General features: G+C 48.0%; 1 protein-coding gene across 4 annotated transcripts in view; it reads right to left on the bottom strand.

Moving 5' to 3' along the window:
• EPS8L2 (EPS8 signaling adaptor L2) overlaps positions 1-27,660 on the bottom strand; it is a 108,433-nt gene that overhangs the window by 26,880 nt on the left and 53,893 nt on the right. For all 4 annotated transcript variants that reach the window (XM_074954767.1, XM_074954768.1, XM_074954766.1 and 1 more), the window contains exons 4-8: positions 15,778-15,842; positions 5,767-5,928; positions 4,528-4,677; positions 3,296-3,375; positions 1,345-1,490 (exon numbers count right to left, since the gene is read on the bottom strand). In XM_074954767.1, the coding sequence (XP_074810868.1) occupies positions 1,345-1,490; positions 3,296-3,375; positions 4,528-4,677; positions 5,767-5,928; positions 15,778-15,842 (603 nt within the window). The remainder of the gene's footprint in view (positions 1-1,344; positions 1,491-3,295; positions 3,376-4,527; positions 4,678-5,766; positions 5,929-15,777; positions 15,843-27,660) is intronic.

Below are 27,660 nucleotides of genomic sequence, written 5' to 3'. Positions count from 1 at the left end.
GGGCATGGGAGGGGTTTCGGGGTGCCGGATCTGGGCGACGCTCACCTCAGGCGGCTCCCGGAAAGTGGTGACATATCCCTGCTGTTCTTAGGCAGAGGCACGGCCAGGCGGCTCTGCGCACTGCCTCCGCCTGCAGGTGCCACCTCCAGCCAATGGGAGCTGCGGAGCCAGCACGTGGGGTGGGGCAGGGGCAGCACTCGGAGCCCCCATGGCCCTTCCTCCATCTAGGAGCAGCAGGGACATGTTGCTGCTTCCGGGGAGCCATGCGTAGCCAAGTAGGGAGCCTGCCAGCCCCACGCCAACCAGACTTTTAATGGCCCAGTCAGCGGTGCTGGCCGGAGCCACCTGGGTACCTTTTCGACCAGGCGTTCAGGTAGAAAACCGAACACCTGGCAACCCCACTGAAGATCAGAAATGCCAGTTTATAGAGTTTGCCAGATAACACAGCTTTTACTGTATTTGGAGTTTCATGTTGTACCCTGGTTACATTGGCTTTTCTTGAGCCTAGAAAAAGAGCAGGTAGAATGCAAACCTCATAGTGTTAGCAACTCATGTGACTGTAATAAAGGCGTGTAAAATCTGTTGGCCATTTTACCCCACCCGTGCTTTTTCAAAGAAAGAAATTGGGAACTTCTTTCTGGGAGGAAAAATAAACAACTTTCTGATCAAAGTGAAACAAAATATCAGGACTAATGAAGGAAGGATGGTCTTGTGTTTAAGGCACTAGCCTGGTACTTAGGAGATCTTAGTTCTATCCCAGGCTCTTCTGCAGACCCCCTGTAGGATCTTTGGCCAGTCACTTAGTCTCTCTGGGTGAAATCCTGGCTCCATTGAGTCTTTAATGGGGCCAGGAATTCAGTTCCTGATCTTCTACTTGTCTGTTGTATCCCCTTTGTCTTGTCTATTTACACTGTAAAGTCATTAGGGCAAGGACTGTCCCTTACTATGTGTTTGCACACTGCCTAGTGGGGCCCTCATCTCTGTTGGGACCTCTAGGTGCTATCACAATACAAATGATAATAACATGACCTCAAAAGCAGCTTCCAGGCTTTGATTCATTGAGCCCACTCACATTGCGCAGGTTACCAGTTGCTAGCCTGGCAGGTAGAAATATGTACAGTTGGTTGCACTTTTGAAATGCATAAACAAAGGGTGTTTGTTTTCCAGTTCTATGGTAACCACTTTGCAACTCCGTGAAATGACATTTGCTTTCTTGTGTTATGACAACGTCAGACCCAAAATGAGTTCAGTGCAGTTCCAGAGGTCCAGGATGGGAGTCAGCCTGCGTAACTGTTTGCATTAGTCACACATTCCTATTACAGAGCCATTGAAGGTCTCCAGTACCTGGTCCATTATGCTGTGGAGTGGGAGCCACACGGTTCCTGTGGTCCTGTGGTGAGCCTCGCATCTCGTGCTGGATAGGGATAGGAGCTGGCCCTTGGGGCGGTGGGAGTATAGATTGTCGCTGCTTTATTTTCTCTTGGTTTACTCTGCAGGGTAAAGGACACAAAAGCAATTCATCCTACCACCAATAGAAGCCTTTCCTGTTCTCAGGAGAGTGGCCAGTTGGAGCAGGGAAGGGAAACTCAGTGTGTGCTATTTTGTTTTGGCTGAAATTCACCCTTGTGTACAGGGCTTGTGCAATGTCACACCCCTGGATAGGCCATCAGCAGTGAGGATCAAACTGAAATGTCTGGATCTTAACACGTGAGTCTCTCTACTGCTTGAGCTAAAAGACTCACTCGGTTAGTCAAGGCTGTAGCAGGTCCTTCAGCCTCATCTGCGACCCAGCCATCTCTAGAGGGAGACAGAGCACCACACTGAGTGGTATGGGTTAATCTGAGCCGCCTCCTGCACTAGATATATGCAGCTCTTTCAGGGTTTGAGAAACACTAACCATCTCAGTACAAAGCATTTTGCTGGCACACATCACCTCTCATTTTAATTAGCATTTGGAGTTTGCAATATAACAACATTAAAAGAGAACACATTGCCATGTGCATTTCTGGTAAGTTTCTATGAGTAAAAGAACAGATGTTAACTGATTACACTGAATTCCCTCCTGTTTGGTCTATAGCAGTGGTTCTCAACCAGGGGTATTGTACCCCCAGGGGTACACAGAGGTCTTCCAGGGGTACATCAACTCATCTAGATATTTGCCTAGTTTTACAACAAGCTACATAAAAAGCACTAGGGAAGTCAGTATAAACTAAAATTTCATACAGACAACAACTTGTTTATACTGTTCTATATACTACACACTGAAATGTAAGTGAAATATAAATATTGTCAATGATTTATTTTATAATTATGGTAAAAATGAGAAAGTCAGCAATTTTTCAGGAATAGTGTGCTGTGACACTTTTTTGTATTTCTATGTCTGATTTTGTAAGCAAGTAGTTTTTAAGTGAGATGAAACTTGGGGGTACGCAAGACAAATCAAACTTCTGAAAGGGGTACAGTAGTCTGGAAAGGTTGAGAGCCACTGGTCTATAGGGTCCATACTTTCAGAAAAGTCTGACTGATATTGGTGTAGGCAGTTTCAGCTGCTGTCTTGAAGCAGCAGAATATTTTATGATGCTAGTGGGATTCCTCATGTGGAGCGGAGAAGGAACTAGAGCCCGCTATTGTATCACAGCAGCCAGAGTATCACTTGTGATTCACCAAAGAGTATTGCTGTAAAATGGCATTTGGACAGAAGGTAACGGAACCCCAGTGAAATGAGAACATTTATCTATCAAAGTGCCTGCAGTTCCCATTTCCAGACAGCGAAAAGAGGGCTAAACTTTGAGTGAAGACATTCAGACCCTTTGTAAATTGCAATGGAACTGAGCCAGCTTACACCAGGTCTGACTTTAGCCTTTTACCTGTGTCCTCCTAAACATATTAACTGTAGGCAGACCTAAAGCAGAGCATCTAATTCAAAGCCCTTTGAGGTTTTGTTTTTAATGGAGGTGTGTGATAAACCTGAACTGTTGGATTTGAACCTCCCCTTTTAGTTTCATTTCTGGGTTCTATCCAAAACCAGGAGGGGGCCTATTTTCCTGCTCTCGTTCAGATGTGAACAAAATCTCCCGAGAATAGTGCGCAAGATTTTGTTGCCAACAAACTCCAGCTCTCATTTGGCCTTGAACCCGAATCTCAAATCCCAGCCTGACCTTAACCGTCTCTGGATTCAAACTAATCCAGGAGAGCCTGGTCCACCTTTGTACTCTGTCTTCTATGTAGCCGATGAGAGCAGGGGGCATTTGTTCCCTCACTGCACATTGGGAACCCATCTGTCTGTGGCACTTACTTGAGCGTCTGCGGCCGTATCTTCTTTCCCTGCTTGTGATCGGCGAGTGCACTTTCTATGTCCTCGTGGACCATTTCCGCCTTAAACACAAAACAGTGATCTCATAAAGGCTTTGCTTTGAATGAACTAGAGGATGCAGGTAGCGTGATGGGGAAATAGCTGGCTGAGAATGTCACTGGCTACAGGCTCATATTGCATTACAAGTGAACTTGGCAGTTTCACTGTGTAGTGCTCTCCCTACCTCTAGCTGAGCAGCCAGTGAGAACACTGGTGCAAGTGAAAGGACCCGGTTCTCAAGCAGGAGGACTAGTTTCAAGTGACTAGCTATGAAGCAGCAGGATTTTGACAGTCTTGGGCATCGTATGTCCTAGGATTTCAGCCACTGGTGTCTGTGCAAACCGCGAGGGTAGTTATGTGCTTACACTGGTGATTTGCACCTTTGATTTGGAACTGGGATACAAATTGTGTTGCCCTAGGGTAAACTGAGCTTACACTAGGGGTTTGCTCACTGGCAGCTGCAGTCTCAGTGGGGCTGAAATCTCCGCGTAGATAAGGAGAGAGCTTCCTGGCTGCACTCCTGACTGTGTGCCTGATGACAAAGCTACACAGCCGCATACTGGCTCTCTGGAAGAGGAAGGGATAGGATTGAAGGAGGCAACTGAGGGTCCAGAATGGACAGGGCTGCAGGGAAAACCTCCCAGTAATTCCAGATGTATTGATGTAATTCTTTTGCGTGCCAGTTGCACTGATTTCAATGGAGCTGCACCAATTTACACCGCTCTGATGAGAAGGGGATCTCCAGCAGCAGTAAATGCCAGGCCAGGCATTGCAGTTAAGGCCGGCAGAACGCTCTCCAGTGCTACCAGCTAAAAGGGGGGATGGGAAGCATTGCCGCTGTAATTCGTAATCTTGTGAAATGTCTCTGCTCTGGGTCTGTGTTAGACAGGGTGGAACGAAAGGCAACGTTCAGTGCAAAGTACCCTGGCATGACAATATTCATTGCTCTGCACCCTTACTTGAGCCAGCTTAGGATAAGCTCATGCAGACTGTGCGTCTGTGCATCCACTCTGCATTCGCTCCCGCACATGGAGGCTTGCACTGTCATTTCCACACGGTTCTGGTTTGGTTTTTAATCTTGACGTGCCCAAGCAGGGGGAAGGTTTGAAAATCTAGCCCCAAGCAGTAATGACTTCTCCCTCCTAGAGCTCCTCTCACTTTCCCTCCCTGCTCACCTCCACCTCGTCGCAGTTGAAGAAGTGGATGTCGGGCTTGTGCTGCTCCGAGTCCTGGCACACCAGCAGGAGGATGGAGGTGTAGCGCATCTGATTCAGCACAGTTTGGCAGAGCTGGACCGTCATCAGTGGAAAGTCCTCCAGCTCCTCCTGTGAAACATCAGGGAGGGGGTTATGCACCCGGGAGTGGTGTTAAAAGAACACCTAGACATCCCTTGCATTGCCTTACGCAGTCACTGCTGCAGGGAGTAGGAGACCTCACTGGGTGCCTCCCGGCAGTACATGTCCCTGAAGCTCTGTGTCGGATACTGAAGACAGTCCCGTCAGTGTCTGGGGAGGACGAATGAGCCTGGGAATTAGGGACCAACTAGGAGGAGGTGGAGTTTCCCACCTTGCTTTCTGGGGATGGGGTCCCAGAGTACAGGCTGCTTCTTGGGCTTGCAGCACGATGCATTGATATTGGTGCTACAGAGGTCACCCCATTGCCATGCTCCACCTGCAGCAGTGAACTAGCAGTGTTGGGCTTGCGTTAACACAGGCAAACGGGGCTGGGTTGGGAGCACCGAGAGGAAGGATGCTGTTGTGGTTGAGGCACCGGCCTGCGACTCGGGACAGCTGGGCTCTATTCGTGGCATTGCTACACACTCCCTGGGTAACCTTGGGCAAGTGTGTCCATGCCTCAGTTCCCTGTTATTAAACTGGGGATAATGAGACTTTCCTCCCACCCTTTGGCTTGGCTATTTAGCTTGTACACCCTTTGGGGGAGGAAGTGTGTGTGTGTGTGTGTGTGTGTGTGTGTGTGTGTGTGTACATGCGCACAGCAGGGCATCAGTCTGTGTTGGGGGCTCCTAGAGCCACAAAAATACAAATAATAATGATGAATTCCACCCAAACCGTTTTGTGGCCTCCTGACTGGACCCATCAATCTCCATTAGCCTGTCACTTCCACCGAGGTCTGACTTATCTTTCACCCCTGAGCATAGCAGCAAGGAGCTGAGAGTTTGGTTAGTTAGTTCAGTCCCACCTTGCTGTACACTCAAACTCTAGAGGAAACCCTTCTGTCCTACAGGTTAAAATCAGTCAGTCCCTGTTGCAGTTTTTTGTATCAATTTTTCCCAGTTTAGTAGCCCCAGAAAAGCATGTTACCCCCTCCCCAGCCAACTGGAAAGTGGCATACTTTTGAATGCAGTCTATTGCCCATTTTGCATATTGCCCTGGAGGAGAAAGGTCACAACCTACCTGTGATTCGCAGTCTAGCAGTCGGATGGACTTGTCATTCACCTGCAGCAGCATCTCCTGGGCCCAGATCTTCTCTTTAGAATTGAGCTGCATCAGCTTCCTGATGGCGTCGTCCACTGTCACAATGGCTTCACTCTTATCCATGATGAATGTGGCTAAGTGCTGCGGGGGCAGGGGGGAGAATACACACAGGAGAGGTGTCAGGCTAATAAGAGTGAGGGTGACCTCAAGTCAGCTTAGCTCATTTCAATCATGTAGCACAGAATAAAGTTTACCAAGAGGGGGACTGTGTGGATCAGAGGCAAGCCTGCCCCTCAACAGCATTGGCATCGTAGGTATATAATTCTTACTCCCTCCCCCCATCCCGCTGGGCTCCCATTCCAGTTACCCTTGAAGAGACAGTATCCAGTGTAGCAATTCTAACCGGCTAGTCGTGAAGACTCCATGCTTTGTCACAATACCTCCTAGATATGGCGCTCTGAACCGTAGATTTTTAACCCCAAGCTATGTGTGAACTGGTCCAGGGTGAGGCACAATCCCCCTCCCTTTCTTTATGGCTCAATGGGAGGGGAATCATGAGTGTATTTATTTATTTTTAATAACATGGAGTCACAGTATGGAAAAAGGTGAGACCCACTGGCCTCTAGGCAGCCGCTTATACTGCTTATAAAGCTGGCCCTACGCAGGGGAATGATGAAGGAATATAGAGCTCTTCACCTCTAGCTCACCCCTCCGTACCAAGGTAATTGGTAACTCTTCTATGTATAAAGGCAGTTAGAATGAGAGCGAGAGGAGGGGGTCACAAGTAATTATCCTGGATGCCAGTGGTGCTGAGGGGCACAGTTCTGATCTGCACAGTTCTCCTTGGTAACCTTGTTCGGAATAACGTTAGCTGATGAACAATGGATGATCCAACTCAAAGGCCTAGAAAATAAAATCCACTGTCACTTACGGATGCTTCATGAGCAGATAAGGTGCAATTGCAGCACAGGAAGAGCATTGGGAAACTCCTGGGCTAATGTTGTTTGACTGCAGAGAATGTAGCGGTGACACACATTAATTCTATAGTTACTGGATAATATTGTCTGGCATTCTACAATGATTCCAGTGAAAGCCATGTAACCTTCTGACCTTTCACAAGAGGCATGCAAATAAATCAGATCTGTAGCTGTAACCTGGTATCACATCAAGAGCTAGAAAAAACAGTAACATTTTTAAAGCAGTGGTCTATTTAAGCTGTAAGGCAGAAAATAGGTTGTCACTGCTGGATAGGCTCCCAGCAGAGTGGTGAATCTCACCCTAAGAGAAAACAACGAGGAGTCCCTGTGGCACCTTAGAGACTAACAAATTTATTTGGGCATAAGCTTTTGTGGGCTAGAACCCACTTCATCAGATGCATGGAGTGGAAAATACAGGCTCAGGTATAAATACATGAAAAGATGTGAATTGCCTTACCAAGGGTGAGGTTAGTCTAACGAGACCATTCAATTGACAGCAGGATACCAAGGGAGGAAAAATAACTTTTGAAGTGATAATGAGAGTGCCAGGTTCTAGCCCACGAAAGCTTATGCCCAAATAAATTTGTTAGTCTCTAAGGTGCCACAAGGATTCCTCGTTGTTTTTGCTAATACAGACTAACACAGCTACTACTCTGAACCCTAAGAGAAGAAAGTGTGCATTGCTCCTTGTTCTCCTTTTCCCCTGTCCTTTGTCTGCCAGGGGTAGAATGTAAGCTCTTTTCGAAGTAGACATCATTTCATATTGCTTGTATTACAGTGGTGGCAAGGGGCCTCAATCAATGATAAGGGGCCAATTGGTCCAGGCACTGTACTAAACGTTCCTACCCCAGAGCGTTCATAGTCTAGAATTATGATGGAACACCACAGGTGAATAAAATAGACAAATAGAGGTGCCTGGGGAGGATGAGGATGATCATAATACAGATGGGTGGCATGAAACATAACTAATGGGGGCTGAAGTTTGTGTCACTGTTTAAAGTCCCTTCTCCGTGACTTCCTTTTGGTACATAGGAAGTACCTCTTGGTACACTATGGGGCTTCTAATAATAGCTTAAATAGCATAATACGTAGCAGTCACCACCTGCTTGACTAGCCATTGTCAGCCGTGTTCTGTAGGCATCGTGATAGAGGTGTTGCATTTAAGTTGATAGCTAGACATCCATGAAGAGATGTGAGAAAGATAGGCCAAGATGTGGGATTGGATGGAGGGAGGAAAGTGTGTAAAATGCCTAGCACTGAATAGGCGCCCATTTCAACACCCATCGAAGGCAAGGAAAAGACTCCCATTGACTTCATTGGGCACTGAATCATACGTAAACGAAACCATGGCAGGTGTGCTCTGAGCAGCTGTGCTGAAAGCCATGACTGGCCATGCAATCAGGTGAGAATTAACACACCCAGGTGTTTTATGGTAAATAAAATGTCGTACCAAATGTTATTTCATAAAGGCAATAATATTATCTATATTTATGTTCCTGAGGTGACAAAACTGAATTCTGAACAGTGAATTGCATTGTTTTACAGTCACTGCCTGGAATTCTAATCAGCTCTATGGCATTCATCTACCTGTTTTACAGTCTTCATAAATTCCTCTGCTATTTGCTGTTGGTTATATTAATATTTATAGGGGTAACAGTTGCTCACATGACTGTCATAGCATGCATTGGTAGATTAACCCCCCCCCTTGCCTCCTCCCCTCCCCCCTGTCATTCACTCTTATCTAGATACTGGACCAATTTTTTTTTAAGCTACCGGGGAAGGGGGACATTTGCTACTGTCTTGTATTTATCTCATTTTAAGAAAACTTGAAAGCCTAAAAGCAAAATGTAATCTCTTTCACCCGTAAACTGATTCAGATCCAATATATACTGTAAGAATGGACCATGAATGCAATTTAGTAACAAGTTTTATCATTATACAAATCACTGTTCTGCATATAAAAGGCCAACTCATTTTTTATGAAAACACGTACACCTTGCAGGATGGCAATGAAAACATATTTTCTTTTGGTACGTAACACTATGGGGCTTCTAACAATAGCTTAAAATAAAAATCAGATTGAAAATACGGTATCTGAGATCTATGAAAAGGGATGTGAAGAAAAATGAACCTTTAGTCATTCAGCTTATGATGTGTAGCATGTGTCTATACAAGTGTGCATATAAAAATGACAGGCCAGCGGGAAATGAAGCCTTTAAAGGTTTTATTATACTCTCATTCAGGACAATATGGACAATACAAAGTTTATACACCTTTGGTGCAGTTATACAGCACACTTTTTCTAGAGTAAGGTCTAACTGAAATAGTGGTTTAATACTCTTGTCACATGTTAGGGACCTTTTCTTAAGTGAAAATCAAGATGCATATCAGTGACCAACAGTAAAAGTGGGGCTCTTAGCCATCAAGTTACTTATTCTGAACTTTGATTATACAAGACATTAGGGTCCCAATCCAACAGAGCACTTAAGTCTGAGCTTAACTTTAAGCAGCTGAGTAGTCCCACTGAAATCAATGGGACTGCTCAGGTACCTGCTTAAAGTTAAGCAGGTGCTTAAGTGCTTTGGTGGATCAGGTCTCTACAGCGGACAGAAGGATACTTCTTTTAGTATATAGGAACCTCTGATAAGAAAGAACTTATCTCAAAAATTCATCTCCCTATTTTTCCTGCCTCACACATTTAAAATATATGACAAGTGGCCAACTGGTTTTAGATACCTTTTTATTTTTTGTGGACTGGAAGCGGTCCATGGGAATCAACCCATTTCCTCCTCCACCTGACAGCCTCTGGCCAGAAGATGCTCATTACAAACCCAAGCAGGGCTAGATGCTCAATGCCACTTCTGCATCAAGCAGAAGGTGTTGCCCCAGCACAGCAAGAGATGCTTCCTCTACACTGCCTGCTGACTGTGTTGCTTCTGTAATACCATTCCACCTCGGGGAGCGAAGCAGGAAGCACAGACCTTTCACTTGGATCCACACATCCCATGAAAGGCCATTGGCAGCCTGCCCTTGCTTCAGCCTCCAATACCCAATGCAATGTTAATCTGTGGCAGTGATACCTTCTGATGCAACAGTCTCCCTAGAGTCCCCCTAGAACAGTATTGCTGTGAGGCCTAGCTACTGCGCACAGCAGAGGAGGGCTGGTCGCCGTTCCGCACACTTTGCCATCCGTGCAGCGTCAGATTCTGCTACCTCCTCTAGCTCTTCAGTACACGTCTATGGTTTTCCTAATTTTCAACAAGTTAGAAAAGAATTCTTTAAAATGCACCTCGATAGCCGCGAGATGGCTGAACCAAACCCACCTGTGTTAGGCTCTCCATGTCCTCTGTCTCAGGGATTCTCTACCTTTTCCACATGGGTTGATGCCATTTTGCAACAAATGTTTTTCAGGATGCTCCCATCCCCCTTTTTCATCTAGCCATATACGGGAGGGTGGCCATGATCCCCCACAACCTATTAATGGGCCCCAGATGGGGTCATGACCCCGGGCAGAATGCTTTTCCTCCCCAGTGCACCCCTTCAAAGAGCCCCATGTAGTGACGGGCAAAGAACAGCAGTGAGGCCATTATTCTCATGTTGCCTGTAGATTCTGACCCTCTGCCTAGCAGATGGAGTCGTGGCTGGGTGAAGCTCAGTGGCTGGTGTTCTGTAGAAGGTCAGACTAAATGATCATCGAGGTCTCTTTGGGCTTTAAAATCTGACATGACAGGGAGACCAAATCTTGGTGTTACGGAGAAATTGCCTTATGTTCCCTGACAGGATCACCACCAAAATGCTACATTTCAGGGCTCAGCAGAGCAAGCATCCTCTCTCCGATGAGGCTGGCTCCTCATTTGGAAGTGGGATGTCTGTAACAATGGAAGGTGGGAGTGCTGCTACCTTGATGTCGAGCAGGACACAGCACGGTCAAGCAACAACAGCTGGAGAGGGAGCCCCTGTACCTCTCCTGGTGGGAGGTCACGCTCAGTGGGGCCCTCTTGTTCTGGCAGATGGATTTCAGCAACCACTGTAGGACTCTCCTTTAATTTATAAGCTTGTGCCAATCAACCAGTGTTTAAAGTTGGGGGTCACATGGGGGAGCACATGCTTAAAGCAGAGAGAGCAAGAGCGTTTGCCTTTTCTCTTCTAGGCTTAGGAGAACTCTGCTCTCCCAGAGCTCCCCCTCCTCCTGCCTCTTCACTGGCTGGTGATGTGAGGGAGAATCTGAAGTGGGAGCAGCAGGAGGGACTGGTGCCTGGCTGGGGAGTTGATGGGTCTCTGAGTTTTTCCTGCCTCTAGGCAGAGCAGCAGCATCCCATCTGGTGTGGGAGGAGGATTGTCCAAGTTGGGAGGCCCCAGTCTGCCTCCTCCTGATGCCTTGCTGGTTCCTCCTGTGCCCTTGGGCACAGACATGGGGGAAAGGCAGATCCTGCTTCACTCAGCTCTCCCTCCCCTTGGGGAGCAGGGAAGGGAGACCCTGCTGCTGACTTCCCCTCCCTTAGACAGAGCGGCCCTGTCAGCTGCCTCTCCCCTCCTGGCACTACAGAGTAGAAAGAGAAGCTGGGAGCACAAGTGTTTCTCTCACACACATACACACACACACACACACACTCTCTCTCTCTCCCTCCCTCCCACCCCCCCAGCCCGGCCCAGGCCTACTTGGGGACATGGATTCCTTTCAGCTATGCTGATTCCCTTGTCCCATTCTCTTCCACGTGCCATGTCCCATCACATGAGATGACACAACATCTTCTCATAATGTGATGTCAATACCTATGAGCCAAGGCGCGTGAGTTAATATATTTATTGGACCAGCTCCTACAATGCCTCACCCACCTTGTGTCTCTGATCTCCTGGGACCAACATAGCTACAACAACACTGCGAACCTCAATACCTATGACAATCTACAACCACCACAATGGTTGCACTCCCCTCACCTGTGTGGACCTATTTTTAACCACTGCTGCTGTGGCTGTGACTTTCACAGAGGCTTACTTGGCTTCAGACCAGCACGCAAGAGCTGCTGAGCCAGCAAGCTCCAAGAGGCCCAGTCTTTGCCTTGACATCAGCCTGCCAGCCAAATGCTGATCGAGTTGTCTTACAGAACTGAGGGTCTCTAGATACGCTCAGGGGGATCAAGGTGCTGTGACTGACCTCACACAGGCCTGGACCTTGGTAACAGCCTACCGTGCTAAAACTGCTGAGTTAGTTGCCACAGAGGCCAGTGCTTTGGGATCATCTGGGCAAGCTAGAGAAACTGATCCAGAGAACTTAGCGGTGCATGCTTGGTATTGACCCAGAATGCTATGGCTGTGACGGGGCATATCAACCCTGCACTGGCGACGCAGGGTTTAAAAACTGGCTTTGTGCCATGCTCCCAGTGGAGGGAGAATATAAAAGGAAGCAGCTCAGCTCAGTGTGGGTGGCTGAGGAGGAGAATGGATGTGTGCTGCAGACGCCTGCTGAGATGCCACCGGGACTCCAACCCGCCAAGGCAGCACACCCTAGCTGTGCAGCAGGAAGCCTTTCAACCACGGGGACCAAAGGAGACGATGCGTCGGAGGGGATCCCAGAGACAGAGCAAAGGGCAGGAAGCGACCCAGGGAATGCATCTGGGGATATGGAGCCCTGAGCCCTGTACCAGGGTAGCTGGTTTTGAAAGGCCCTAGGTCGGAAGCAGCTGGAGTAGGGTGGGCTGGAGTTCCTCTACCCTCTCCACACTCACCACTAGGCACCCTAGGCGGTAGGGAAAGCAGCCTACTTGGACTCTCACCATTGGGCGATACAGCCGCTGGCTGCAGTGACTACTGGACCCTGGCCATGAGGTATTACCGCTGCCAAAGGGAGGGCAGCACCTTGGACCCTGGCCACTAGGCATTACCGCCACCAGAGAGAGGGCAGTGCCTTGGACCCTGGCCACGAGGCATTACTGCTGCCAGAGAGAGGGCGGTGCCTTGGACCCTGGCCACTAGGCATTACCGCCACCAGAGAGAGGGCGGTGCCTTGGACCCTGGCCACGAGGCATTACTGCTGCCAGAGGGAGGGTAGCACCTTGGACCCTGGCCACTAGGCATTACCGCCACCAGAGAGAGGGCGGTGCCTTGGACCCTGGCCACGAGGCATTACTGCTGCCAGAGAGAGGGCGGTGCCTTGGACCCTGGCCACGAGGCATTACTGCTGCCAGAGGGAGGGCAGCACCTTGGACCCTGGCCACGAGGCATTACCACCACCAGAGAGAGGGCGGTGCCTTGGACCCTGGCCACGAGGCATTACTGCTGCCAGAGGGAGGGCGGTGCCTTGGACCCTGGCCACGAGGCATTACCGCTGCCAGAGAGAGGGTGGTGCCTTGGGACCCCCGCTGACCCTTTGACAATGGTTCTTGAGCAAGTAGCCCACAAGGAGGTCTCTGCCGTGATGTTAGCTCAGCAGGCTATAGCTGATGAGCTAGACACCTTGCAGAGAACTTTGCCTTCATATCAGCCCTGTAAGCTAGAGATGCTGGGCCAGTGAGCTGCCAAAGGCAGTTGTCCTGACATCAGCCAAGCAAGTGAACCCCAATTTCACAAAAGCGGGAACTTGATATTCTCTCAGCAAGCTAGAGACCGCACTGGGTGTGTCTACACAGCAGCTGAGAGGGTGCTTCCCGGATCAGTTTGAGCTAGCGCAGTAAAATTGGTGACGTGGGCAGTGGCTCAGGCTAGGCACATGAGTTCAATCGTGCCTGACCCACTGGGGACATATTCAGACGGCTATAGCTATTTTTAACAAGGTAATGTGAGGCCCACGAGTCCGAGGCAGTTGACCTGGGCTCAGAGGCTTGCTGCCACTGGCTGTGTAGATGTATCACTGGAGACCTGAGCCTTGACGTTAGCTCAGCATGTTAGAATTGCTGCCTCCCGGAGATCTGTGATGTGTCAGATCAGCAAGCTAGGCCTCACAAAGGCCTGGGTCTTGATCTCAGCCCAACGAGGCAGAGGTGGTGAGCCCGTAACCCTCTTAGGGTACGTCTATGAAGCTGGGAGGTGTAATTCCCAGCGTGGGTAGACATACACTTTAGCTAGTGCCTAGCTAGAACTGTGTGTTCGTGATGGCACGGGGGGCAGCTCAGGCTAGCTGCCCACAGACATACCCAGAGGAGTCAGGTGGGATTGTACTCAGACAGCTGAACTGAGCCACTGGCAATGCTGCTGCGGGCTGCGGCCATGCTGCTATCCTTAGGCATTAATTTGAGCAGAACATCTACCTGAACTGGGAATTGCACCTCCGAGTTGCTGTGTAGATGTACCCTCGGAGGCCTATGCCTTCACTGCAGAACAGCTAGCTAGAGGTGCTGAACCCAGGAGCTTAAGACTGTTGTCCTGACATCACAAGGCTTTGTGAATTCCGTCAACACCTTGGTGGCTTTCACAACCTCTCTCTCCACAACACCAAAATGCAAGGGCTACAAACAAGGGATGTATTGATGAATTTATAATGTACGTGCGGCAGAGTGGGATAGGTAAGTATCAAATTATGGCCTCCATTTTGTACTGTGTTGAACAGAAGCCTAAACATGCCCAAAGACAACCTATTGTACTGTTTCCACACAGCTGCCCTGCCATGCCCGGGAATGCGGATACCTCAATGAAGCACTATCACTGAGAGTCACCTGGTGCTATTGACTTTGAATGACTCTCAACTCCTGGCCAACCCCCATGGCATAAGGTCTTTTTCTACACAGCTGGGTCAAGCATGATTGTGGGAGAGGCTGGAGCTTTGCACTGGAACACTTGGCAGAGAGACGGGGTATCTCGACATTGCACGCTCAGGCTGGACTCTGATGCAGTTTGAGCCCAACTCCCCGCTTCCATCCACTCACAAATCAGTCTGACACAGATCAGCATGCATGCAGGACCTGGGTCCTAGGACCCTGTTAGGGGGGTGGAGCCAAGTCCCGCTGAGACACTGGTCCAGCCCTGTCATTGTGCAGCTCAAGCTGCAGATGCAAGTCAGAAGGTCTGTGGCGTGCAGTATGGACTCGTTAGCATAAACCCAGGCTTACAATGCAGTATGGATGCCCAAGCACAGGCTCGGAAACACCAAGTCCACACGCCCGGGTCCCACAGACCTGGGTTTACAATGAAGTGTAGACCTACGCCTGGAGGCCTATTTAAGAGGGGGTGCAGCTCTGTGGAGGAGCCAATCTTCACCACATGTAAGAAGGACTGGGGAGGGCAGGAGGAACCCTGCCCAGCCTGAAACATAGACAACCCATGGAATCACAGAAGGGGTGAGATCAGATGAGGGAAGGATGTGTCTTAGGACTCTTGTTAGTTTCAAAGGTCTCGATCTGTTGGGTGCTTTAAGAGTAAAATCACTGTGGTTAAGAAATTCCTTTGCTGTGTTCCTTGCTTTCCTGCCACATTGTCCCTGAAGGGTTTAAACTGGAAGCCCAAAGCCTGGGTGGAATGCTGGGGGAGCAGGTATCCGTGACTGGGGAGCCTGGGAAGTCTTGAACGCTGGATTCAGGGTAGCTGGATGGCAGCACCTCCCTGTCCCAAGGAAGAGTATCAGGCAAGAGGTCTGAGCCCAGGTATGTGTCCTAAGAAACAGTGACTAGACTCTCTGCCCAGACCTGGTTGGCTTGGAAGCACAAGTCCACTGTCAACAGACTGGTGACTGCATGGAGTGGGCCAGGTTGTAACAGTACGTTTACATTAGCCCTCAAAAGGCACTGGGCATGGGAAAAGGAAAAAAAGAACTAGCAGACTATGTCCCAAACACTGGCGAAAGGAGCATGCAGTTCAAGAGGTTTCATTATCAGCCACTATCAATGACTTCCTGGTGGGTAGGGTGACCTTTGCTCATTTGTAGAAAGGCTTCTAATTGGCCTCTGAACTAATTAGGTTTCATGATGTGTCATGCATAGTGAATTAAGCAAGGGTCATGATATAAACGAATCACGTTCGTTATCAGCACCCATCGCTGACGCAGTTTACTGCTCATTCCCGTAAAGGCTATTTGCAAACTCACCTGTACATGGTACTGCGATGTCTCATGCATAATTACATTGGAGTTGGAGTATTTCTTCCTTTGTTCTGAAAAAAGAAGAAAACAAGTCTTGCATTTAATGTTCATTTATCAGTGAAATAGGATCCAAGGACTGTAGCTCACATGACTGGCTCTACTGCCTTTCTCAATCCCTCTGAATGTATTGGATTAATCAAATCCATTGGAAACAGCACATGTGTAGAAAAATATATTAACCTTTATTACAAAGACTCGCAAACAACACGTCTGGATTTTCATATTACCGGTAACTTGATTTCTGGAAGCCAGGGGAATTTCTGGAAGCTTGTTTGTCAAAGAAATGAAACTTAAAAAGCCAGATAAACTATGAGGTTATCAGAAGAGAGAGAGTGAGGTATGGCTCCCCTGCCTGAGAAACCTGGCTAAGGGCCACAAAGCAAAATTTCTCTGAAAAGGAAATTATGAATACCCACCACCCTGCACAAAAGCTCTACATTAAAGCTGGGCAAAATGTCTGACAAAACTTTTTTTTTTAAAATGCAGATTCAGGTCAAATTTACCAAATTGTTTCTGCCCAAATTAAAAAACCAAATAAATGGGGAAAAAAATCAATTTTTTTTCTTTTGATATTTTCAAAACCATCCATAATACTTTCAATAAAATTTTGGAAAACTGAAAATAGCGTTTTTTTTAAACTCTGAAAAGTGTATTGGGAGGGGATTTGCAAAAAAAAAAATTGAAATGTCAATTTTTTGAGCAGCATTAATCATCACTTTTAGGGGTTAACCTTGAGAGCTACAATAGTTACATCAAAAAGTCTTGATGCCTGATGATGCTCACATCCTCTCAATGCAATCTCATAGTGTATAAAGGAGTGGGTTTATTTCTCTCCCCCCGCCCCATCAGACTAAATTGGTGTGCTTCGGATCCTTTAAGCTACTCTGACAGGCAGTGTGTGTGCATGGGCTTCATCTCCCACACTTCCATTCCTAGCAGCCGTTTTTCCCTATTGTATAATCCCAAGAATTGTGGTCTACAGGAAAGAGCGTAACTCTAGGAGTTGAGCGATCTTGATTTCGAATCCTGGCTCTGCCACTGCTTGCTGTATGGCCATGGGTGAGTCACTTTACCTCTCAGTCTCAGTTTTCCCCATCTGTGAAATGGGGATATCGCTACTTATGCACCGCATAGGGCTGTTTTGAAAGTTAATTATTTCGTATCTGTCCCTTGCATTAAATATGTCCAGAAGTATATGAATGCTAAAATCACTACTTTCTAGAGCTTACCTTCCTGCTGCTGCTGTTTATTTAGTGTCACAAGGGTGCATGGGGCTTTGCAAATCTAAAAAAAACCACAAGCTCCCCACCCTGAGGAACTTGTTATCCAAGAATCCAATCCAGCTCCTACTAAAGTCAACAGTAAAACTCCTATTGTCTTCAATGGGAACGGAATCAGACCATAAACTAAGGCGATGGCTACACTACAGCGCTGACACTCTAAGCTGACGGGAGAGAGCTCTCCCGTCAATTACTCCAGTCCCAGTGCGCGGCATTGCGCTGTCCACACCCGTGCTTAGGGTAACGTACGTCACTCGGGGAGTGCTTTAGTCACACCCCTGCGTGACATCATTTATACCAGGGGTCAGTAACCTTTCAGAAGTGGCGTGCCGAGTCTTCATTTATTCACTTGAATTTAAGGTTTCGCGTGCCAGTAATACGTTTTAACGTTTTTTAGAAGGTCTCGCTCTATAAGTCTATATATTATATAACTAAACTGTTGTCGTATGTAAAGTAAACAAGGTTTTCAAAATGTTTAAGAAGCTTCATTTAAAATTAAATTAAAATGCTGATCTTACGCCACTGGCCCGCTGCCAGCCTGGGGTTCCGTTCACCTAGGCCGGCAGCAGGCTGAGCGGGGCCTGTGGCTGGGACCCCGGCTGGCAAGGGGCCGGCAGTCAGAACCCCAGACTGGCAGTGGCCTGAGCGGCTCAGCCCGCTGCTGGTCTGGGATCCCAGCCCTGCCCATGTAGAGTGGGTACCTACCTTCTCCCTGGTTCTAGCCCATTCTCTTCCTGTCTCTCTGCACTGAGCTGAGGGTGGGAGTGCACTGAGCACAGGGCTGGGGGTGAAGGAGCAGGCTGGGGGTTGGGGTGCAGGGTCTGGCCAGGAGCTAGAATGAGGGAGGTGGCTCAGGGTTGGGGCAGGAGGTTTGGATGTGGAGTGCTTACCTGGGCAGCTCCCATTTGGTGTAAGGGGTGCAGGTGGGAATGTGGGGGGGGTGCAGGAGCTCCTGTTTGGTGCTCAGGGTGGGGGTGGGAATGTGGGGGGTGCAAGAGTCAAAGCATGGGGTGTGGGGGGTGCAGGAGCCAGGGCAGGGAGCTGCGGGTGTGTGAGGAGGGTGCAGGAGTCAGGGCAGAGGGTTGGGGGCATGTGAGGGGGGTACAGGAGTCAGGGCATGGGGTGTGGGGGGGCTGGGTATGTGTGGGGGTGCTGGAGTCAGGGCTGGGGTCGTGGGGGGTGCAGGGGTCAGGGCAGAGGGCTGGGAGTGTGGGGATGTGTGCAGGGGTCAGGGCAGGGGGCTGGGGGATGTGGGGGGGGCGTAGGGGTCAGGGCAGAGGGCTGGGGGTGTGGGCTAGGGTCATGGGGGTGCTCCCAGCCCCCTGCCCAGAGCGGCTCACGGCAGGGGGCTGGAGGGGATATGCCCTAATTCCACCCCACTTCCCCAAGACCCCGTCTCCACCTCTTCTCCGCCTCCCCCCCAGAGCAGCAAGCGTGCTGTGGCTCCGCTTCTCCTCCTCTGGCGCAAGGGCCATCAGCTGATCGGCTGCAGGGAGGGAGAGGAGGAGGGGCAGGAACCCAGCGCGCTGGGGGAAGAGGCAGGGGAGGGGGGACCTTACCTGCCCTGCAGCAGCAGCAGCCGCCGCTGGCAGGACCAAGCTTCTTCACCCTGCCCCTGCAGGGTGGGCGGGGAAGGGGCGGAGAAGAGCGGGCCGGGGCAGGCAGGATTTTTAATGGCACGCTACTGGGGTCCCGGCCTGGGTTCGGCAGCGGGCTGAGCGGGGCCAGCGGCTGGGACCCGGCAGACAGCAGCGTGCCATTAAAAATCGGCTCGCCTGCCGTCTTTGGCATGCATGCCATAGGTTGCCAACCCGTGATTTATACCGACGTAAGCTGTGGTGTGTATGTAGCCTAAAAGATAATAGAAGGGTGAGTATTAAATGTGGAGAAAAAAGGAGGGGATGGGAGAGGGAGAGGGATGCCCAGACAAGGGGAAGGGGAGAATTATGTGCAGAGCATCTGGCTTGCTTTCACACGACAAGCTTTTGTAACAGGAATTGTTGCTTCATATGTTTATTAATAGACACGCATGCACGTATCTTATCATGATCAGGTGCAGCAGTGGCCATAAGGAACACCCAAGCAGAGATTAGCAGTGGAAAGCAGGCAGGGTGTTTGGAGGAAGCACTGAAAAGAGGAGAGGGAGAGCGCTTGGTGCCCAGGAGTAAGGAGGCGGCTCCAAGAATGGGCAGGAAATGGCAGTGGGAGGAGACAGCAAGGTATAGTGGTACGAGCAATGCATTGAGTGACAAGACAGAGGAGGAAATGAGAGCTGAGAGGCAGGCAAGAGTAGAACTCTGCAGAACCCTGAAGTGAGGAGAAGGAATCTGAATATGATGCAGAAGGAGGCAGGAGGATGGTGCAGAGATTTGAAGAGGGACATGGGCGGCAGGTTACGTAGGCTGGGCGAGGCTGTGCGTCTCCAAACAGTCAGGTGTGGCCCCGCCCCCTGCTTACCACCACTCCCTGCGTGCGGCTCCAGTCCTCCAGCCCCCAGTGCTCTGGCTGGGGAGGCAGGGGCCACACACCACCCACTCTCCCGCACTCTGAGGTTGGGGGAGTTGCAGCCGCATGCCACCCGTGCTCCCAGCACTCCTTTGGGGGTGGGGGGTTAGCCTGGGCCGGGACTGGGCCAGTGGCCGTGGTGGTGTGGGGGCTCTGGGCTCCAGGGGGCAGAAGGGGTGGGGCCTCGAGTAGAAGGGGGGGGCTGGGGGCTAGCCTCCCCCAGCCGGCAGTTCACATGCTGCCCATGAGGAGGGGGTTATACAGAAAGTCCAGCAGGAGAAGATAAATTGGAATGGACACAGGTGAAAAAAGTAGGGAGGCCCAATAGGACAAAGGTCCCGTGGTCAAAGCAATTCATGTCCAAAGCTACTAATGAGGAACTGCTTCAATGTGGACATGAGCTAATCTTGCCCTTCCCTTTCTGATGACTGAGAGAAGTGCCAAGCAATGCTCTTAAACCCCATCAGCCTGGGAAACCCCAATCCCATGGCATCTCCCAATTCATGTGGTTGTACGCTACAGTATCTACCAAGTTAGCAGGCCAGTCACTTCTTTAGATGTTTTCAAACTATGTCAATACTTGAGTGCTAGCAAGAAAGTGATTGAACAGGTTCTTCAGGCCATCCTTGTTCTTCAGCCATACATTACTCACAAAGAGCAACAAACAGAGTTCCAGCAAACAACCCACAAGGGGAGAAGCAATTCTTCTTTTAATGCTAAGTGAGGTACAAGTGCTGGTCCAAGAAGTGAATATAGCTGGACCACTTGGTAATAGCAACCATATAGTAATTAAATTTAACATCCTTGTGGTGGGGAAGATACCAAAGAAGCCCACCACAGTAGCATTTAACTTCAAAAAGGGGAACAACACAAAAATGAGGAAGCTAGTTAAACAGAAATTAAAAGGAACAGTCACAAGAGTGAAATGTCTGCAAGCTGCTTGGACACTTTTTAAAAACACCACAATGGAGGCTCAAATTAAATGTATATTCCAAATAAAGCAAATTGATAAATTAAACAGTTATAAGTTACCAGACCAGACGGTATAGACCCAAGAGTTCTAAAGGAACTCAAATATGAAATTGCAGAACTACGAACTGTGATATGCAACTTAACACTTAAATCAGTTTCTGTACCAGCTCACTGGAGGACAGCTAACGTGATGCCAATTTTTAAAAAAGGCTCCAGAGGCAATCCTGGAAATTATAGGCTGGTAAACCTAATTTCAGTACCAGGCAAATTGGCTGACACTATAATAAAGAATAGAATTCTCAGACACATGGGTGAACGTGATTTGTTGGGGAAGAGTCAACACGGCTTTTGTAAATGGAAATCATGCCTCACCTATTAGATTTGAGGATCTCAATAAACGTGGAGAAGGGTGATCCAGTGTATATAGCGTACTTGGACTTTCAGAAAGCTTTTGACAAGGTCATTCACCTAAGGCTGTTAAGCAAAGTTTGCAATCATAAAATAAGAGGGAAGGTACTCTCGTGAATCAATAATTGGCTACTAAAAGACAGGAAACAAAGGGGAGGAGTAAATGGTCAGTTTTCACTGTGGAGAGAGATAAATAGCAGGGTCCCCCAGGAATCAGTACTTGGACCATGCTGTTCAACATATTCATAAATGATCTGGGAAAAGGGGTAACGAGTGAGGTGAAAAAGTTTGCAGATGATACAAAATTACTCAAGACTGTAACTCTTTGCTGTGGACTTAACTAAGGGATCTCACAAAACTGGGTGTCTGGACAATAAAATGGCAGGTGAAATTCAGTGTTGATAAATGCAAAGTTATGCACATTGGAAAACATAATCCCAACTATATATTCAAAATGATGGGGTCTAAATGAGCTGCTACCACCCAAGAAAGAGATCTTGGAGTCATTGTGCATAGTTCTCTGAAAATATTGGCTCAATGTGCAGTGGCAGTCAAAAAATCTAGCAGAATATTAGAAACCATTAGGAAAGGGAAAGATAATAAGACAGAAAATAGCATAATGTCACTATATAAAATCCATGGTACGCCCACACTTTGAATACTGTGTGCAGATGTGGTCGCTCCATCTCAAAAAAGATCTATTAGAATTGGAAAAGGTACAGAGAAAGGCAACAGAAATTATTAGGGGGATGGAACAGCTTCCATATGAGGAAAGTTAAAAAGACTGGGACTGTTCATCTTGGAAAAGAGATGACTCAGTAGGGCATATGACCAAGGTCTGTAAAATCATGAATGGAGTGGAGAAAGTGAATAAGAAAGTGTTATTTACTCTTTCACATAACTCAAGAACCAGAGATCCCCAATGAAAATTAATAGGCAGCAGGTTTAAAAGAAACATAAGGAAGTACTTCTTCACACAATGCACTGTTAACCTATGGGACTTGTTGCCAGGGGATGTTGTGAAGGCCAAAAGTATAAATGGGTTAAAAAAAGATAGAGATATGTTCCTGGAGGACAGGTCAATCAATGGCTATTAGCCAAGATGGTCAGGGATGTAACCCCAAGCTCTGGGTTTCCTTAAACCTCTGGCTGCCAGATGATGGGAGTGGACGACAGGGGATGGATCACTCGATAATTTCCCTGTTCTGTGCCAACTGCCAGTGTAACAAACAGCAAAGGCACAGTCTGGGCCTTTGTCTCAGCCCTACGATACCTGGGTGTGTGTCCTCCTTTCCACGAAAGCCTCCTTCTCCTCTCTCTCCCAAGCAGCCACTCTGCAAAGGGAGGGGAAGCTGCTGGTCTGGACTTTCAATGACCAGGTGTTGCCCTGGTACCTTGCCCCATGAGTTTATATGTTAAAATCTATTGTTGGGATTTCTGCTGTACCTGGGACCTTGGTACCCAAGTGCCATGACTTTTAGAAATACGACTTGTGTCCTCCCACATCTGTGCATTTGCTACCAGCCCTGTGGCCAGAGGCACCTGTGTGCTCAGGGATATCTTACCTCTGACTGGTTGCTTGTGCCTAATACACAAATGGAGCTGACCAATGCCACCACCTGCAGGCCTCTCTTACTGCCAGTCCAAATCACTCCTATGCTGTGATAGGTAGCTGCAGACTTAGCTGCCAGGGCTGGTTCAGCAAACAGAGCATGGGTCTCTCTTACTGCATTGTGTATCTCCCCTTTTCTCCTGGACTACTAAACTGTGCCCTATGTTATCACAATACACTGTACTCCATCTCGGTGGTGTCTGAGCGATATTATTGGTCAAGCACCAACAGTGTATGCTAATCTGCGGAAGACACTAAATGAAGTGTCCCTGCCCCAAAGGGCCAGCAGGTAGAGCTAGTCCAAAATATTTTTGATGGAACAATTTTTCATTGGAAAATGCAGTTTTGTCAAAATCTAAATGTTTTGTGGGAACATGGCAATTCTCAGGAAATTTTCGATGGGGACAAAGTCTAAATGAATCATTGACTTTCTCATTTCAATAGTGTTGTAACATTTTGTTTTGATTAACATTTCAGTTCATTTCAATTTGACTATTAGAATTTCAATTATATTTATATAATCTGCAATATTTCATATTGCAGAAATAAAACAATTTGCTGGTTCCAAATAAAATTTTAGGGGGGGAATGCTTGTTCCGATGGAAATTTTGACTCTTTGTGCTGATTTGGAATGAAAAGGTATCTTGGAATTTCTCGCAAAAAGGAAATTCTGTTTTCTGACCAGCTCTACTTACAGGTCAAATATGAGTTTCCAATCCACAAAAAGTACTGATGAAAAATGACCATGATTTATCAGTAAGAACCTAATCTAATCTACAGTATTTCTAATGCACCCGTCACTACTCTGTCTAGGCACCCTCTATGAAGAATCTTGTGGTTTTAACCATTTGAAAATATTAGTCAACGTCTATCCTGTGCCAGTGTGTTCCCTCCCTCATATGACCTCGGGCCCTTATGGGTGGGAGACAAGCAAAAGACAACTCAGGAACTTGGTAATGGGCAGTGGAGAAATCTGTGTTCATATGTTTGTTGTTTCTAAATTCAGATAATGAGGCTATTGATGTTTTAGCACTATTCCCCTTTGGGAAGCTGGGATTTGCAAATGAAAAGGCAGTGGGAAAGCTGGTAAAAGTACGGACTTCACAACAAGCTTCTGGAACGAGAGCAAGGGTAGTCTTATGGCACTGAAATAGCATGCAGGAGACCTGGGTTCAATCCCCTGCTTTTGCCAGAGGACTGACGCTGGGCAAGTCATTTAGTGTGTCTATTCCTCCATTCCCATCTGTAGCAGAGGGTTAACACTTCTATCTCCCACCCTGTCCTGTCTATTAAGACCAGTCTGCATGAGAAAGCTGCACCAGTTTTTAAACCACTTTAGTTACACCCTTGTGAAAGGCTGTGTGGACCCTCTTATTTCAGTTTATTTTGGTTTAGCGTAAGGCAGTTATCAGATGGATTAAGTAACCAAAATAAGCCACACTTAAACCAAAATAAGTGTCCCCGTGGGAGTTTAAAAACTGTTTCAAGTTAAAGCAGTGTTAACTTTCTCATGCAGACTGACAGACCTTAGATTGTAAGCTTTTCAGGACAGTCACTTATTATGTGTTAGGCACTGCACTGTACAAGCACAAGGAGACCTCAGATCTCAGCTGGAGCTTCGAACAACAAAATCCAGGGCTTAGGTGGTGCAGGTCAAACCTGAGCTTTCAACACCATTTTTGTTCTTTGTCTCCCCTCTAGTTTTAGGTGGGGATTGTTCCTGCTTTGAGCAGGGGGTTGGACTAGATGACCTCCTGAGGTCCCTTCGAACCCTGATATTCTATGATTCTAAGAGAATCATAAATCATAGAATATCAGGGTTGGAAGGGACTTCAGGAGGTCATCTAGTCCAACCCCCTGCTCAAAGCAGGACCAATCCCAAACTAAATCATCCCAGCCAAGGCTTTGTCAAGCCTGACCTTAAAAATATCTAAGGAAGGAGATTCCACCACCTCCCTAGGTAATGCATTCCAGCGTTTCACCACCCTCCTAGTGAAACAGTTTTTCCTAATATCCAACCTAAACCTCCCGCACTGTAACTTGAGATCATTACTCCTTGTTCTGTCATCAGCTACCACTGAGAACAGTCTAGATCCATCCTCTTTGGATCCCCCTTTCAGGTAGTTGAAAGCAGCTATCAAATCCCTCCTCATTCTTCTTTTCCGCAGACTAAACAATCCCAGTTCCCTCAGCCTCTCCTCATAAGTCATGTGTTCCAGTCCCCTAATCATTTTTGTTGCCCTCCGCTGATCTCTTTCCAATTTTTCCAAATCCTTCTTATAGTGTGGGGCCCAAAACTGGACACAGTACTCCAGATGAGGCCTCACCAATGTCGAATAGAGGGGAACGATCACGTCCCTCGATCTGCTGGCAATGCCCCTACCTATACATCCCAAAATGCCATTGGCCTTCTTGGCAACAAGGGCACACTGCTGACTCATATCCAGCTTCTCGTCCACTGTAACCCCTAGGTCCTTTTCTGCGGAACTGCTGCCGAGCCATTCGGTCCCTAGTCTGTAGCGGTGCATGGGATTCTTCCGTCCTAAGTGCAGGACTCTGCACTTGTCCTTGTTGAACCTCATCAGATTTGTTTTGGCCCAATCCTCTAATTTGTCTAGGTCCCTCTGTATCCTATCCCTACCCTCCAGTGTATCTACCTCTCCTCCCAGTTTAGTGTCATCTGCAAACTTGCTGAGAGTGCAATCCACACCATCCTCCAGATCATTTATGAAGATATTGAACAAAACCGGCCTGAGGACCGACCCTTGGGGCACTCCACTTGATACCGGCTGCCAACTAGACATGGAGCCATTGATCACTACCCGTTGAGCCCGACAATCTAGCCAACTTTCTATCCACCTTATAGTCCATTCATCCAGCTTCTTTAACTTGCTGCCAAGAATACTGTGGGAGACCGTGTCAAAAGCTTTGCTAAAGTCAAGGAACAACACGTCCACCGCTTTCCCCTCATCCACAGAGCCAGTTATCTCGTCATAGAAGGCAATTAGATTAGTGAGGCATGACTTGTCCTTGGTGAATCCATACTGACTGTTCCTGATCACTTTCCTCTCCTCTAAGTGCTTCAGAATTGATTCCTTCAGTACCTGCTCCATGATTTTTCCAGGAACTGAGGTGAGGCTGACTGGCCTGTAGTTCCCAGGATCCTCCTCCTTCCCTTTTTTAAAGATAGGCACTACATTAGCCTTTTTCCAGTCGTCCGGGACTTCCCCGGATCGCCATGAGTTTTCAAAGATAATGGCCAATGGCTCTGCAATCACATCCGCCAACTCCTTTAGCACTCTAGGATGCAGCGTATCCGGCCCCATGGACTTGTGCACGTCCAGCTTTTCTAAATAATCCTGAACCACTTCTTTCTCCACAGAGGGCTGGTCACCTCCTCCCCATGCTGTGCTACCCAGTGCAGCAGTCTGGGAGCTGACCTTGTTCGTGAAGACAGAGGCAAAAAAAGCATTGAGTACATTAGCTTTTTCCACATCCTCTGTCACTAGGTTGCCTCCCTCATTCAGTAAGGGGCCCTCACTTTCCTTGACTTTCTTCTTGTTGCTAACATACCTGAAGAAACCCTTCTTGTTACTCTTAACATCTCTTGCTAGCTGCAACTCCAGGTGTGATTTGGCCTTCCTGATTTCACTCCTGCATCCCCGAGCAATATTTTTATACTCTTCACTGTTCATTTGTCCAATTTTCCACTTCTTGTAAGCTTCTTTTTTGTATTCAAGATCAGCAAGGATTTCACTGTTAAGCCAAGCTAGTCGCCTGCCATATTTACTATTCTTTCTATACATCGGGATGGTTTGTCCCTGTAACCTCAATAAGGATTCTTTAAAATACAGCCAGCTCTCCTGGACTCCTTTCCCCCTCATGTTATTCTCCCAGGGGATCCTGCCCATCAGTTCCCTGAGGGAATCAAAGTCTGCTTTTCTGAAGTCCAGGGTCCATATTCTGCTGCTCTCCTTTCTTCCCTGTGTCAGGATCCTGAACTCAACCATCTCATGGTCACTGCCTCCCAGGTTCCCATCCGCTTTTGCTTCCCCTACTAATTCTTCCCGGTTTGTGAGCAGCAGGTCAAGAAGAGCTCTGCCCCTAGTTAGTTCCTCCAGCACTTGCACCAGGAAATTGTCCCCTACTCTTTCCAAAAACTTCCTGGATTGTCTGTGCACCGCTGTATTGCTCTCCCAGCAGATATCAGGATGATTGAAGTCTCCCATGAGAACCAGGGTCTGCGATCTAGTAACTTCTGTGAGTTGCCAGAAGAAAGCCTCGTTCACCTCATCCCCCGGTCCGGTGGTCTATAGCAGACTCCTGTGTAAACCTTTTCCCTAATTCACCTCAAAAAAACTTTTTCTCCAGCCTGCCAGGCAGGACTGAGCTCACTTCAGAGCTTGGATCATGCTGTTTGAGAATGGCCAGCAGGTGGCTCTCTACAGCAACATTAGCTTCACCCACGCTACCTTCTCTAGGTGCTAACCACATCAACTCTGCTGAGGCCGGGGCTCTCAGCTTATTGTGGGGTGAGGGACTGAAGACCCCTTCTTGCCATCATGCTGAAGGATTTAGCTAGCTTTGCATCACTGCTTAGCCAGGGTGGGTTGGTAGTCTAATCTGGTTCCCTATAGTCCATCCCACAAAGCTGAGTTGGCAGTTGACAGTCATTCCTCACTAGATCTTGGTTGGGCTGGTTGTCAGGGAACCACAGCCTGATGTCTCTGGCTGCTTGGCCAGAGAAAGAACATTTTTAGTCTTTATTAACAACAAAGCTAACTCGTGGTGCTAGGACATCGTAAACATCCCAAGGAAGGAACATGGAGGTGGAAATAGAACAAGATGTATCATCTTTCAATCATACCCTTGTGTGGGTTGATGGAAGCTGATTTTTAATGACTTTTTTTATTTTGAGTCTGGGAGTTGACCCATAAACCTACATTACACGTTTCCATGTGCTTCGTCTCTGGAGCTACTTAACAGAGCAACAGCAGCTCCTAGTAGTCCCTAACTGGTAGGTGTACACAATATAAGCGTTTATTATGGATG

Source organism: Natator depressus, chromosome 6, assembly GCF_965152275.1.
Source record: "Natator depressus isolate rNatDep1 chromosome 6, rNatDep2.hap1, whole genome shotgun sequence".
In the NCBI taxonomy this organism is placed as follows: domain Eukaryota; kingdom Metazoa; phylum Chordata; order Testudines; family Cheloniidae; genus Natator; species Natator depressus.
Note: the sequence above shows the minus strand (reverse complement) of the source record. Positions and strands in the feature narration are given on the sequence as shown.